Raw genomic sequence first — 14,836 nt, forward strand, 5'->3', positions numbered from 1 at the left:
ATGACACCAGAAAAAAAACTCCTTTTCTTACACGAGGGCTGGCTTGCAGCTGAAGAAACCCACTGTACTGTACCAGTGCACGGGCGTATGCACACCAGTGCTGCAGTCAGGGCATCAATTTTGTATAGGAAATGGCTGTTTGAGGCAGCGCAGCAACGTCAGCTGTGCAGCACTTAGGCTAAGCGCGCCTCCCTCTCTCTCCCCCCTGTAACCGTGGGCTGAGGGGAGGAGGGTTCCGCCTTTTCCGTGCAATGGGGGAGAAGCGAGCGCTGGCAGCATTATCATGTCTGCCTCTGACTCCAGCGCCACAGGACTCATCTGTAACAAGGTACGCTGTTGATGCGCCCCTCTTTGTTTGATCACTCTGCATGCAAACTCAGTCTCTCCATTCCCCTGTCTGTCTGCTCTGAGACGTCTCCTATCTTCTCTCTGTTCTTCTCATCTCCCCTCCCCTCTCACTCTTGTCTCAGCAGAAGTCTATTCCTGTTCACTCACTTTGCCAGCATCTTCCCACTTTTCCCTCTGTCTGATTATCTTCTCTTGGCTCACTTTACTGAAAACAAACAGTTAGTCTATCCATCTCAACTCTGTATAGACTACTTTACAGCTTTGCATTGAACTTGTTCCTGACTAAGAGGACCATCTGTTGAATGTCATTGAGTTTGTCTCGGTTTTTTATTAGAGTCTTATCTCATGTCTTTGTATGAAGTCTTTCCTACCTCTTAATATTGAGGTTGAGCCCAGACTTCTGTGAGTAAGTTTGCTTTGTCAGTTTCAGGATGACACATTGGGTGTGCAACAGTCTCTTGGAGACCACAAGTTTAAACAACATTTAAAGAGGTCATTAAGCAAATGGATAAGTCACAATATCCACAGTCAAGTGCAAATAATGAAGTCTATTTTTCTTATGAAATTCCCTATTTGTGTGCCATCTAGCAGCTCAGCAAGAACACGTGGGGAAACACATGTACTAAAATGACTGTGACCTGAGAAGGAACCCACTTATTGAGCTGTTACTGACGACACATATTAACTAAGGTTATACAGCACAGGACAAAACTGTGGAGTTTGTCGAAAATATTAACATTGGAAGCACCTTAGAGAGTATGGTAACAATTTCAACAATGACCATACAGGAATGGGTGGAAACTTTTAAAATACAATTGATGAAACGTGAGCTTATCTCTGAAAAGGTAAAAGCATGAATTAACCATGACTTTTTGGTTTATTATACTGTTGAGAGGGTCTTCTTTTCCACATTAGTTTTAGTCTCTGTTCTGTTGGCTGGTGAGTTGAAACACCAAGGTGCACATCTAGAGAAATACAAAATAACAAAGAGTCTGAAATCTCTGAAATGGCTTTGAACAGCAAAGCACCAAGGGACGTGAGGTGACTTTCTACATAGTGATGAGCTGTAATATGGGAATATAAGGCTTTTAGCACACAGTTGAAAGGCACTAAGGAAAAGAGAGAATGAGATGGCTTATCATTTAAGATTATGTAAAACTTACCACACAACTGAGAAAATATGTTACACATGTCACAATTTGTCGATAAATGAAATCTGTGACTATTCTTTCCCGTTTTGCATTGAAAGCTCCAACAGTTAACTTAATGTCAGTAGTGGGGCCATCAGGGAGCAGCACACTTTAGTGGGGACAAAATATTCTAGGACTAATGGCTTTGAGAACATTATGGTTCAATATGAAAATGTGGTGTGCTTAATATCTGGTTCTCTGCATCTGCCATTGGATTTTCTGCAGGATTTGCACAAGCCAAAAAACAGAGAGCAAAGATAATGAGCTAAGCGTTTTTGCATAATTGAAAGTCTTTGGGACTCAGTGTGATGCTTTAACAAAGGATTTTGGGATCGGGACGTTAGCAAAGAGAAAAACACTGGCAGTGATTCAACCTTAGGGAATTGTGTTTTTAGTTTTCTCTAATCTGTCATATTTGATCCACGCAGGAATATTTCATACTGCTGTTGTCTCTCTTCATCACATCAAAATAATATACATTTGCAACATCATAAAAATTGAGTGGCGAGACACACTCCTTATCCGTCTGCATCCCTTGTTTCTCCTGGACACTCTTTAGGTTCTGCTCCACCTCGAGTAGCTTTATAGGAAAACAGCAGGGAGGGGAGTTTTGTAGAAGAGGGAGGATGAGACAGGTAGGGGAAACAAGGTAAAAGAAGAATTGTTGGTGCTCCTGTCTGGTATGTAAGGAGGGATCCAGCCCTGCACCCTGCTGGGACAGCACCCTGCGGGGGGGAAGTGAAGGGTGCTGATGGGGTGAGAGGACAAATGTAGGATGTAGTGAGGTGAGCTTTGTGAGAGTTTCATCAGTCTGGAAGTTTAGAGGGTAGAAGGTTCTGCATCTGTCAGTACTGTAAATGTGCTGACTATTTACTTTACTCTCTTTTAAAGTGTAACATAAGAGACAGATGTTTTTTCTGTTATTTGGTGATTTGACTTGAAATATTAGAAGTGAGAGTAGAGCTACGAGCCACATGCTCTAATGCTTTTTTGGGAATGTTATTGAACATTTAGATTTGTGTTTTTTTTTAATGTATTCTCTCCAAACTAAAATGTCCATGCAAAATGTTCTGATAGTGTTGTACTATAGTACGTCCACTGATCGAAAGGCAGTTGAATTACATCTGCTATCGATTATCGCTCTCATATGCAAGTTTGTTGCCACAAGTTAAAACTTTTAATTACTTGGATAATTAATATATCCTTTACATTACGAATGTCTACTTACATATAACATACATGTTGGAGCTATATATATATCTCTTTATATTATTTAATAGTTTAACATTTATTTTCTTGCTGTTTATAGTGTTTATTATTATTATCATTTATTTATATGTATTCTTAGTTAGTGTCATAAGTTAAAGTAGTTTCTATGCTTTTATTTTGAAGGCATGTTTTTGGCACTGGGTGATTAGAGCACCTGGTGTAATTGTATATATTGGAGACAGGTGGGTGGTGGGAGCCAGAGCACTAGTAGGCAAATGGTTCTTTACCAGCCACACAAAGGAAAGCCATAGGAAAGGCTTAAGGAAAAGAGATATAGGAAACCTGTTCATTGTACTTTGTTAATGGAATAAAATGCACAAATGGAGGTTCTTGTCTGGATTTGGACCTGGATCATTGCCCTGCGTAAGATCTGCTAACTAGTGCCTCAGCGGCTGTATTATTTTAAGTTAATTATCTGTTTTATTTCTATATGATTTTGGCCGCTACAATACACATCGGAATGTGTTTTTTATTTAATTTAGAATGTGTTGTCTTTCAAATAACATACACTTTTTCATTCATTGTGACATAAATGATAGCCTGCTAATTCATTAACACACAAACATATTCAGAACACAAACTTGTGTAGTGACTCAACCCCACCAGACAGTTTGTTAAAATGGCACGCTCTGGAGTCAATTGATAAACAATAGATTTAAATAGTTGTTTTACCCAGTTTTACTTGTCAGAGTTGTGTCATAGTGTTTTTTTCCCTTGTTGAGGACACTGGGCGTTTGCCAACATCTGGTGCACCTGGCTGAGTGGATAAATAGACTCCATGCACTGTGCTGGTTGTTGGTGTTGTTGCAGAACTCAGGCACAGGTTCCCCTGAGACGTCTGCTTTGGAAATCTGCAGGAACTCACTGGTCCTGGCAGGCCGGGTCACATGGCTTCAGGACGACAGGCAGGTTCAGAGACTGGTTAAACCAAGAGAAAGTAGCAACAGCTGCTACGAGGTGTTGGGTATGGTATCCTGTTGGATTTATCTCCTCTCTGCCCGGGCTGTAACAGTTATTCTCCCCTCCTTTCGCTCAGGGTTCAGCCGATTCCTACACTAGTCGACCCTCGGATTCCGACCTGTCCCTGGAGGAGGACCAGGAGGCGTCTCGGCGTGAAGCCGAGCGCCAGGCTCAGCTGCAGCTGGAGAGAGCCAAGGTGAGAGCCTGAGGGACAAAGGTCAATGCTCTACTTTAAATTCACCTTCAATTCCTGAGAAGCAGTCTGTAAACAGCTGAGTCATGTTAAAATGAAAACCTTTATTGCCCCAAGGGGAATTTGCTTTGCACAGACAGCACAAAATAGTACCAAAAACATCAACAACCATCTATAACATATCACAGCCTAATATAACATTCAAAAGAAACATGAGTACCAAACATTTTCTTTGCAAAACATAATTTAAAAAACAAATAAAGTACATACTGTACATACTGTACATACTTAGGACTTTGTGGACTTTCAACACACTGATTTAATCTGGTTGTATATTTATAAAGATCTATAGACCCTTAAGGCTAGTTTGTGATACTGGGCAACACAACAAGATGACTTCACTTCAGTTATCTATAGAGGTCAAATTAATCTTCAAACGAAAGATGTTGGTGCCCTTTATGTTGTGTGTCTACAATAAATCTCAAGAGGAAATACAAATACAGGGAAGGTACAAGTTTGATAACATAAATATAGATTAGAAAAGGTGCAACAAATTTATCAAGAAGATACTGTATAAAAAGCTATAACAAATGTATACATTATGACAGTTTAGTGCAGCATGTGCAAGAATGATGAAAGCGCAATGATACTGTATGCTGGTTTTGTAACCTTCTTTTCTTCTGTAAACAGGCCAAACCAGTAGCATTTGCAGTGAAAACCAATGTGAGTTACTGCGGAGCCCTTGATGAAGACTGTCCGGTCCAAGGGGCTGCTATTAACTTTGAAACCAAAGACTTCCTGCACATAAAAGAGGTGAGAGGCCTTCTTGCATGCAAATAAAGACCTCTATTATGAATCATTTTGCAGCATGACACTTGATTTACAAAAGATGTTGTTGACTATCATGCAGAAATACAACAATGATTGGTGGATTGGTCGGCTGGTGAAGGAAGGGGCAGACATCACCTTCATCCCCAGCCCAGTGAAACTAGAAGCCATGAGGGTAAAGCAGGAGCAGAAAGCAGCAGCGAGGTCAGGAATCTCTCCGCTCTGTTATCTCTCCACGTGTCTCTGCCTCTCTGTGTTTTCCTATATCCACCAGCTTCCTGTCTCACACACTCTTTGAACACTTTTTTAGTTTGTTGACATAACTTGTTCTTGCTCATGTGTTACTCTGTTTTGGAAGTCTAAATTGCCTCCTGAGGGGATTCTCGCATAATGAAGCTTTGCATTATGTTGCTCCGCAGGAAAGGAGGGAACGCTTCATCTGGAGGCTGGAGGTCAACCCCGCCGTCTGCAGGTACGTGAGGCCGGAGGAGTCCTGTTGCTGTGTCTGCTCCTTCTCTTCTGGGACTGCATGCTCTTACGGGGTTAGACCTACAGTACATACAGGGCTTTTCCAATGCTAAAATGTTCCCTTTTAGTAGAAATGTGTGTGTTTGGAAACATTGTTTGCCTTTTTACATAAAAATAAGCTTACAATAATTATGTGAGATGACCACGGAATTGTGATCAACCCTGCAAAATTACACTTAAAAAGCGCACAAATTGCTTCAGTGCAGCATGGCATGCATGTTTTCTCTTAAATAACCTAAATACTCATATATGTCCTACTCAAATAATTATTTATTTCCACTTATTAGCTTTTGTCAATCTTGTTTAATGTTCGTTTTGTTTATTCTGAAAGCCAAACAGAAGCAGAAACAGGTATGTTCTTCATTGGGCCTCTTCCTTTTCTCTAACAACCTTAATTATATTGCTACACTTCATGCATATCAGTGCATTTCTATGGCTATCTACATGCAGAGTGGCTACTATGTTAACTAAATGTGTGTGTTATAATAGTACATTCACTTCAACAATGTGCCTCCAAACCCTGTCTGTGCTTGTGGCCTGTGCAGACTGAACATGTTCCTCCATATGATGTGGTCCCTTCTATGCGGCCTGTGGTGCTGGTGGGTCCTTCGCTGAAAGGCTATGAGGTGAGACAAACATCAACATGCTTTGTAGTTTGGTTGGCTTTTTCAAGTCTTGTCTTGGTGATTGGAGTAAAAACCTTGATGGATCAGCTAACACTGGACCATATTTCTGTCAGTCACTGTGTCTCTCTTCATACTGAGGGTATTCAAGTAGAATTTAAAAAATCGTACTCGTAATGCTTTTCAATGAACAATGAATCCTACTCTCACTTTTCTTCACCATTAAATTGCCTTTATCTGTTCTCTATGACAGCTTTAAGGTGGATTTCTATTAAATTTGGCTCGCACATTATGTTCCCCTGAGGATGAATTCCTATCATTTTGGTGATCCCCTGATGTTTCCGCTAGAATCATCGTCAGGTCATAATTTACATTTTTCCGAAATTTGGGTTACGACCAAAAACCTACTAAACTATACCCATATTTTCATGCTAGCACACTACACTAACATGGTAAACATGTTAAATGTTATGTTGAACAGGCATGTTAGCATTTCACTAATAGCATTCACCTTAGTACATCCTCACTGATGCTAATCTATCACTTTCTGCTGTGGTAATTGAAGGTTCCCTTTTTTTGTTGTATACACTTTGATTATTGTTTAAGCCATAGATGTGATATGTCAGTGTTTAAACTCGGTCTTGTTTGGCCTGCCAATGTTTGCTCCAGTTTAATCTGAACTGCATTGTCTGGTCCAGTATGGTCTTGCCTGGTTTGATCTTAAGGGAATCACTCTCGCCTCCATTATCCCATTAACACTGATACTAAACCCCGCAGTCACATCCTGATGAAATTATAGCACACACACCAGGAATCTAAGACTCATTTTGATTCATACGGAGCAGCATGCATGTCCTTTTATTCTATACTGTGTTTTATATTCTCCTATGCTGCACACATGCGAGATAAGATGAAAACACATTGCGTTTCAACTCGATTAATTTGAGAATATGTCAATTTCCAATGACTCTGTGGATGAATGCTGAAATGTGAGGCGTGTAATTGAACAGAATGTCTCTGCGCTATAACATTTTCCTTCTGCCTCGCTCTCTCCTCTGTGAATGCGCAGGCTGTGTGCCAAGCCGTTTGTTTTGTGTGTGTGTGAAATATTTATGCATTGCTCTGGTGATGTGCTTTGGGGATGCTCCAGTGGTGAACGCCAGCCTTCCTCCCTCTCTCTTCCCCTCTCGTTCTCTTTTTTCTCTGCTTTGTCTCTTGTGCATGGTATTATTTTTAGTTGCTCACCATTGCTTTCTCTCTCTTGCACTCATTTCCCCCTCTCATTGCCTTTCCTCCATCTCTCTGTTACATCGTGAAGGGAGACACCACTGTGAGCTTCATCCCCTATTCTGAAGGCCATACATTTTTCAGAACTCTTTGAAAATAGACTGCTTAACATCATCTGCAGAGAGCACACGCACGCACACACGCACGCACACACACACACACACACACACACACAGACCTAACTATTTCTCTCCATGTCATCTGTAACGATCCTCTCCTCACACGTTTGAAGACATATAAACTACATCAATAAATGAAATGCTCTGACAAAAAAAGGGAAAATATCTGGTATCTATGAGGGTCGCAGGCCAGAACATGACATTTTATATAACGGAAAATCTTATCCAAAGTGACTTACATTAATGCAATCATCAGGATACAAATTCATCAATATATGTTTTAATATTTGTAACTTGTGTAATGCTTGACAACACTGCTGCTTTGACAAAAATAATTTCCCAATTGGGATAAATAAAGCGTCTGTCTGTCTATCTATCTTTTCCTGGATCCATGAAGGGCCTGATCCATTGACAGAACACTAGCGCCTTGCCTAACCTAGCTTTAATCTCACACAGATAAATTCAGTCTGACATTTAATCAAAGCTACATGTTTCTATAAGTCACCATATTTCGCCAAATATAAATATTACTTTTGACACTAAAATGTTGGTTAAAAGCAGATATAAGTAACTGAGTAATGAGAAAAAGGACTACGACCACTGTTGGTAAAAACAGACAATGGACTCGAGTATCTGTATCAAAGTACTGAAGAGTGGTCTATAAAAAAGGAATGAGCTGTGGCTGGACAGCTGACTAATACAGATAAAGGGGGCACACAGACCAATGAGAGGAGGGAGACAATGAGTCAGGTGACAACAGGACTCATTTGGGACAGGTGAAAACAATCATGGCAGGGCAGACAATCACATCTGCGGGAAACACAAGTATTTAAAACAAGAGTCAAAGTTGAATATAAAAACATGACGGGAAAAAATAGGTAACATCTGGAAACATTGGAGGAGAGCGGGACAGAACCTTTTCCTCCTGTTTTGGGCGCTCATTATGAGAAACTTATAATTGAGAAGGGGACTTAAACAAACGTTTTACCAAGATTAAAAGGGAGTGAGTGATATGAATGCGTGTTTGTATTTTGTCTTATATCTCAAGTCTTTTACCTTCTCTTCCCTTTGTCTCTCCCATCTGTCCCCTAGGTAACAGACATGATGCAGAAAGCCTTGTTTGACTTCCTAAAGCACAGATTTGATGGCAGGTGGGTACGGCTGTCTGTGTTGCTCTTCTTCAGCTGCAGCTCAGTGTACAGTAACACTGTGACCGAGCTACAGCGTTGTCCGTGGGATTCTGCCTATCACGTTTCATGGTCAATAGGACACATGGTGATTTATTTTTAGCTGTAAGAGAGCACAAGTTCATCTCATCCTTTGAAACTGAACAGTTGTGGATGTGATGTGATAAGACGGTTCTTCTGCAGGATCTCTATTACACGGGTGACTGCTGATCTGTCGCTGGCGAAGCGCTCGGTGCTGAACAAGAAGGCCATAATGGAGAGATCCAACACACGCTCCAGTCTAGGTGAGTGACGAGACAGTTGTCTTAGATCTTCTTTCTGCTAAATAAAGATTAATACCTGCTAAGAATAGATACTGTCTTTTATGCCAAGTCAACACTGAACTGATGTTGCTCTGTTATGCATGTCTCACATAACTCCTCGTCTTCCTTTGGTTTGTTGACAGCTGAGGTGCAGAGTGAGATAGAGAGGATCTTCGAGCTGGCCAAGTCTCTTCAGCTGGTCGTCCTGGATGCTGACACTATCAATCACCCCGCACAACTCCTCAAAACCTCTCTCGCTCCCATCATCGTCTATGTCAAAGTCTCCTCCCCTAAAGTAAAGCACAACCCACTTGAACTTCAAAAATCGTGTTTTTCTTTTGCAGTTTTATTTTTTTATTATTAAAGTTAGAGCTGAAACAGTGTGATTATAGATAACCTCATTAACACTACAAACGTTTTGATAATTTATTTTACTCTAAACCAGGGGTCTCAAACTCAAGGCCCGGGGGCCAAATCCGGCCCGCGACTTCATTTTATGTGGCACCGCAAGAGCTTGCAAAGAATAACATACGTTTATTATACATGCCACTTTACAGAAGCAGGTTGCCCATATACTACATGTCCCACAATGCATCTCGTTTTGTGACATGCGCACTGAAGAGACTTGCAATTATTTGCCCTGGACTTCTGCTTTCAGACGTAGTTAATTACTAAGTTATTATCCTATCCGATAATAATCCAATTCAGAGGCAATAATGTAATATAATACATTATTTAATATATATATTATATATTTATATAGTTACAACCGGCCCTTTGAGTGCAACCTTTATGCGAATGTGGCCCGCGATGAAATTGAGTTTGACACCCCTGCTCTAAACTGAATGTATTTGGGTTTACACAAATGACAATACAATTAACAATGACATTTTGTATTGCTTTATGATGGGGTAGTGTAGAAAGAAGATTACGTTCAGATTTCATAAGGAATGCCATGATGCTCTCCCTGGTATGACAACATTGAAGAAGAAAAGGAGGGAAATTGAATCACAACGTGCATTTGAAAAGCTTTGTTACTTGGGTTTCTCTTTTTTCATACTGCTTGACTGTCTTTGTCTCTTGCTCATCTCACAGGTCCTTCAGAGGCTGATCAAATCTCGAGGGAAGTCACAAAGCAAACACCTCAACGTCCAGATGATGGCAGGAGACAAGCTCGCACAGTGTCCACCTGTATGTCACTCTGCCTTAAAGTCATTATGTACATCTAATGCTCAGACAGGCTTTTTCATACATCCTTCATACAGCGATCTTGAATAGACACAGAGGGGTGTGACTCATCTCTCATCTCTCTTTCTTTGACTCATTAGGAGATGTTTGATGTCATCCTGGATGAGAATCAGCTGGATGATGCATGTGAACATCTGGCAGAGTACCTGGACATTTACTGGCGTGCTACGCATCTCCCCAGTGCTGCCCCTGTTAACCCTTTACTGGACCAAAGTGTGGTCACCCCCCCCTCAGCTAACTCCAGCCAACAGGTAACACAAACACACAACTGATGCTTTATTATCATTTTAACTGCATTATTAACCCCAACATTTCTGCCTCCTGTGTCCTTTCACTAGTTTTCTGAGACTCAAGAGTTGATAGAATGATCACTACCACAGATATAGGTGAGGAAACCCGATTTTCTTTCTTACTTTGGTGAGCTTGAATCTTTTGCTACTGGTTTGTGGTACCGTTTTCTCTCTGGTGAAATGCTTCCCCTGCTTCACTGCAGGAAGCCTGTGCTGTCGGCTGGGGTCAGACTAGAAGGTCATAGAGCACAGGGACCGGGCGCCACCAGGGGGCAGCAGCAGCCCTCATCTCTCCAAAACAAGCCACCACCTTCTCTGGCCACACCTGGAGAGAAGAAGAGACCAAGAGGAGAGTCCCTCCAGAGAGAAAGCGTAGGAGGCTGGTGAGCTGCAGGAAGAGGAGACGCAACAAAATGAAGAGGAGAAGGAGGAGGAGGAGGAGGAGGAAGCTTCAAGAGAGGAGCCTCCACCTCACTGCTGCCCCCTCGCGAAGAACTCCCTGCTCCAACCGCCACGCAACAACTCAGGGCTGCTTCCTACAGCTGCACAAGTGCTGGCAACAAAAACCAGTACAGAAGTGCAGCCACTGCACACATCCTCCCCTCACCCTTCCTCCCACCCTGACCTTGTTCTTAACTCCTTGCTTTCACTCTGGAGGTCACAAACCCCCACCTGGCAGAGCTGAGCCAGCCCATGTGTGATCAGGGCTGCACCGGACACACATAGGCTAATTCAGCTCTCAATGTAGACAAATAACACATGAGTGAAGGCAGAGTATGTTAGCATACAGAACCGTAGCATAGCAACGCTATCAGTATAACACAAAATACAAACAAGAGTAGCTTCCCGTTCCCAAGGTTTCCTCTCTGGCCCGAGTGCAGAGAGTGACAGAAAATCAAGTTTGTATGTCCTCTATTTCTACAGCTCGCTGTGAGCTGTCATTCCAGTTTAACCAAATAATTCCTCAAAGGCAAACTTGAGTCATGATGGACTCACCTGTGTTGGGACACCAAGGAAATGAAAGTGTTCCTCTTCCTTTTTATTATGTAGCCTTTTAAAATGATTTTTGTTTTTACAGTAACAATCTCTACTTCTATCTGTAACTCAGTGTAGCTGATCACATATCTGTACAGTACGCAACAGTGATGCAAAACTCATGCATGATAAGCACATACTTGCACATCAACAGAATATATATGCATCTTTTGTCACAGCTGTGAATGTAAAAATGCTGGTCCATTGTCTTAAAAAGGATTATTTACAATAACTGTGGTTTGTTTGCAGATGTTTCTAAATAGAAAGGAAATTAACCATGATAAACTGTGGTTATTGTCATATATGAATATATTTTAACCCTTAGAAATTTAAATTCTTCTTTATGAAGAATTTAACCAACCCAGACATGTAATTCTTAACTAAATTTAAATATTTACTGATGTTAAACATGTGTAGGTTTCCTCCAGAAAAGAAGGACAGAGGCCTTGAAACAGTCACAGACTTTCAGTTCTAGCACAACTGATTTTTATTACTAAAGCAAAACAATGATTCTGTCCTTGTTTTGGGGAAACCATACTCCTAACTCCAGATGACTTCAATTGTGTTTTGGGAACAGAAATTGCCATTGGCTGTTTTTAAAATTCATATTTCTCTTGCAGACTTAAAAACATATTGAGTCAGGTAACTGTATGATTTCCAAAGACAATAGATGTATATATTAATAACTAATGTTACTTCAGCATGTGTGCTGAATTACATTCTTGGTGATTCTAGCACTAAATTAAACATCACTACAGTCAGAAACATATCCTCTCCATATCTCCACATTTTACCACATCAGTGGTGTCATTAACATTTCACACTGCTACTCAGTGGTGTAGTGAAGAAGTGGATGGATTATATCAATGAAGCATCAGAATTATTAACTCATATTTTATTACAGCTCGACATGTGTGCAGCTGGCCGATACATTTATGGAGGGTGACCTCTAGTGGTAAAGATATGTTATTTCTTACACCAACCACTTCTTATTTCTCTAGCCTTTTGAAAACTGAGATATATGCTTCCACATTAATTAAGAATATTTACAAAAACGAGTTAATTGTCTTTGCTGTAAACACCAATATCGTAATGCAAAATATAATTTGTTTTTCTTCACGCTATTGCACTTCACTTCATATCTTATAGTACTCCCAAAAAGTACTGCATCTCCATATTAATCACAAATATTCTCTACACAAGTACATCTGCTTTTCCATATACAACTATAGTTTCAGCTAACATACCACATATGTACATAATCTAATGTATGTGCATGGCAAATTGTATTCTTGTTTCATCTGAAGGGCTTTTTAGGACCATCGTTACACAAGCCATTCAGTCTTCAGAGTAAACCAACATGATCTACATAACCAGTCACATGTATCCAGGCTTAATTGTACATACTGTACATTCAATATGCATATATTCTTATTGATATCATCAAATTGCACAGAAACAACAGATGCTGACAGGAAGTAAAGGTTTTAGTCACACGGTACACAGTTCTATACTCAACGCCTCATAAAGCATGTGTTTTTATGTATTTTCCTCTCTTTTAAGAATGATGCACTGCAGTTATTTTGGACCACAGTGAAGTCTGCTTCCACTGGCACCCATATTCATTTCTGAAGGACCAGGTTTGAGATACATAACGTCTACTTGTTGAAACACAGAGAGCACACTGATATATATAAGAAAATAAATCAGCTCCTTGTATTTGTTTAATTTCTATTGCAGGATATTTCTATCAAAGGTGATTTATTCTTTGGATGTCCAAAGCACAATTTTTTACAACTATAATTTCCTATTGTGTTTCACCTGCCTAAATTCTGTATGCAATACAAAGTCTAGCATTGACGAGACACTAGCTGAGACTATCAAGGTATCTCCTCAGTTATGATGGGGTATAATTGCACTATTATTATTTATATGTCTGCTTTACAATGCAATAAATGCACTGAACGTTATGCTGTACCCTCCACCAATAGTGAACAAGTTGTCTGGTCTGATAATGTCAACATTTCTCGTGGTTTCTGACAAGATAAATGATATCCAACAATGTCTGATGATGTGTACAGGGTGCGTCTTTTGTCTAGCACATTTGAAAGAGGGGGTGAATAAAACACAACATTTAAGTAACATTTTCTGGGTGTGGTGTTTTTATTTCTCCTTGGAAGGAGAAGAATGGGATAAGTTTATTTTTAAAGTGCTAAATTAAAGTAAGGCTTTTTCTTTTGAGAAACTGACCAACAGGGGGCAGAAGTGGCACATCTGTACCTGCAGGTAGTGTGATGCTGTGGAATAATCAGCTAAACCAGAAATACTAAACTGTGATAAATTGTCTTTTAAATCTGCTATTCAAAGGGTCAGTTCATCCAAACAAAAACACATTCCTCAGTTATCTCGAGTGTAATGCACCACGTTTTTTGATTTATGTAGCAAGGTTTTGCTGTTACACTGAACACAAACAAACACATTTTAGAGTAGACTGTCATTGTGACCAGTTCAATGCTTACCTGTGTAATAATCATGCTAATCAGCCTCTTATATGCCACACCTGCAAATTGGATGGATTATCTTGGCAAAGGAGCAGTGCTCATTTACAGTGATGTGTGTCAAACATTTGAGAGAAAGCCAAATCAGAATCAGAAACGGTTTCATTGCCAAGTAGGTTAACACATTTTAGGAATGTGTCTTGGTCTACATGGTGCATACAGAAACACAGTTAAAGAAAATCAAAAGTAAGAAGAAGAAATTACATTTAAATTGGGATTTGGATTAATTTACTCTTTAAATGTGTTCCGGTTTTACACTTACTTTCTTGCCAAAGGTACTTAGGATCTGTTGCTCTATTTCACAATTTGGTTAGGTCTTTAGTTTCAATAATGATAAATCGCAACAGCGTACAATGTTATTTTAGAAATAAGTGTGCTTTCAGCTTTATGGCAAGACAAAGCCAGGTCTAGTTTGATGTTGAAGAACTTGACATGTCTGCACAGTGTCCCTAACCCCATCCAAACCCTTTGGGATGATCTGGATCACAGATCGGCCTTTTTGTTTAGTAACAGTGCTCGACCTCATGCTCTTGTGGCTGATGGAACCAAATCCCAGCAGCCCGGTTAAAAACATCACAGATACAATTAAGATGTGCTCCTGTGACATGTTTCAAGTCTCTGTAATCACATGCTACATCACATGCATCGTACATTGAACCCGCATGTGTCACATTCAGATTCAGACTGTGCTATAATTCATACAGAAAGGCTGTGGTATTACCACCTCTATCTTCGTGTGATCATCTTTTTCCATCTGTGTAGCACTTGTAAAAGCACATTTAATTGAATGGAAGCATTATCTCACTTTGGTTGATATAACATGGGTTGTGTCTGCTGCTACATGTCTAACTCTAAAAATAGCCCTTGTGAA

At 40.2% G+C, this 14,836-nt stretch overlaps 1 protein-coding gene across 1 annotated transcript; it reads left to right on the top strand.

The window, feature by feature from the left end:
* Positions 1-283: 283 nt before the first annotated feature.
* cacnb3b (calcium channel, voltage-dependent, beta 3b) lies at positions 284-13,549 on the top strand. The gene is made up of 15 exons (XM_034145124.1): positions 284-328; positions 3,618-3,776; positions 3,844-3,963; positions 4,651-4,773; positions 4,871-4,992; positions 5,208-5,260; positions 5,648-5,667; positions 5,862-5,942; positions 8,438-8,496; positions 8,716-8,816; positions 8,978-9,129; positions 9,930-10,025; positions 10,163-10,333; positions 10,421-10,468; positions 10,576-13,549. Exons 1-14 carry the CDS (start codon positions 284-286, stop codon positions 10,448-10,450), a joined length of 1,332 nt encoding a protein of 443 aa, XP_034001015.1. The 3' UTR covers positions 10,451-10,468; positions 10,576-13,549.
* Positions 13,550-14,836: the final 1,287 nt, after the last annotated feature.

The sequence above is a fragment of the Trematomus bernacchii genome, unplaced genomic scaffold (genome assembly GCF_902827165.1).
Source record: "Trematomus bernacchii unplaced genomic scaffold, fTreBer1.1, whole genome shotgun sequence".
In the NCBI taxonomy this organism is placed as follows: domain Eukaryota; kingdom Metazoa; phylum Chordata; class Actinopteri; order Perciformes; family Nototheniidae; genus Trematomus; species Trematomus bernacchii.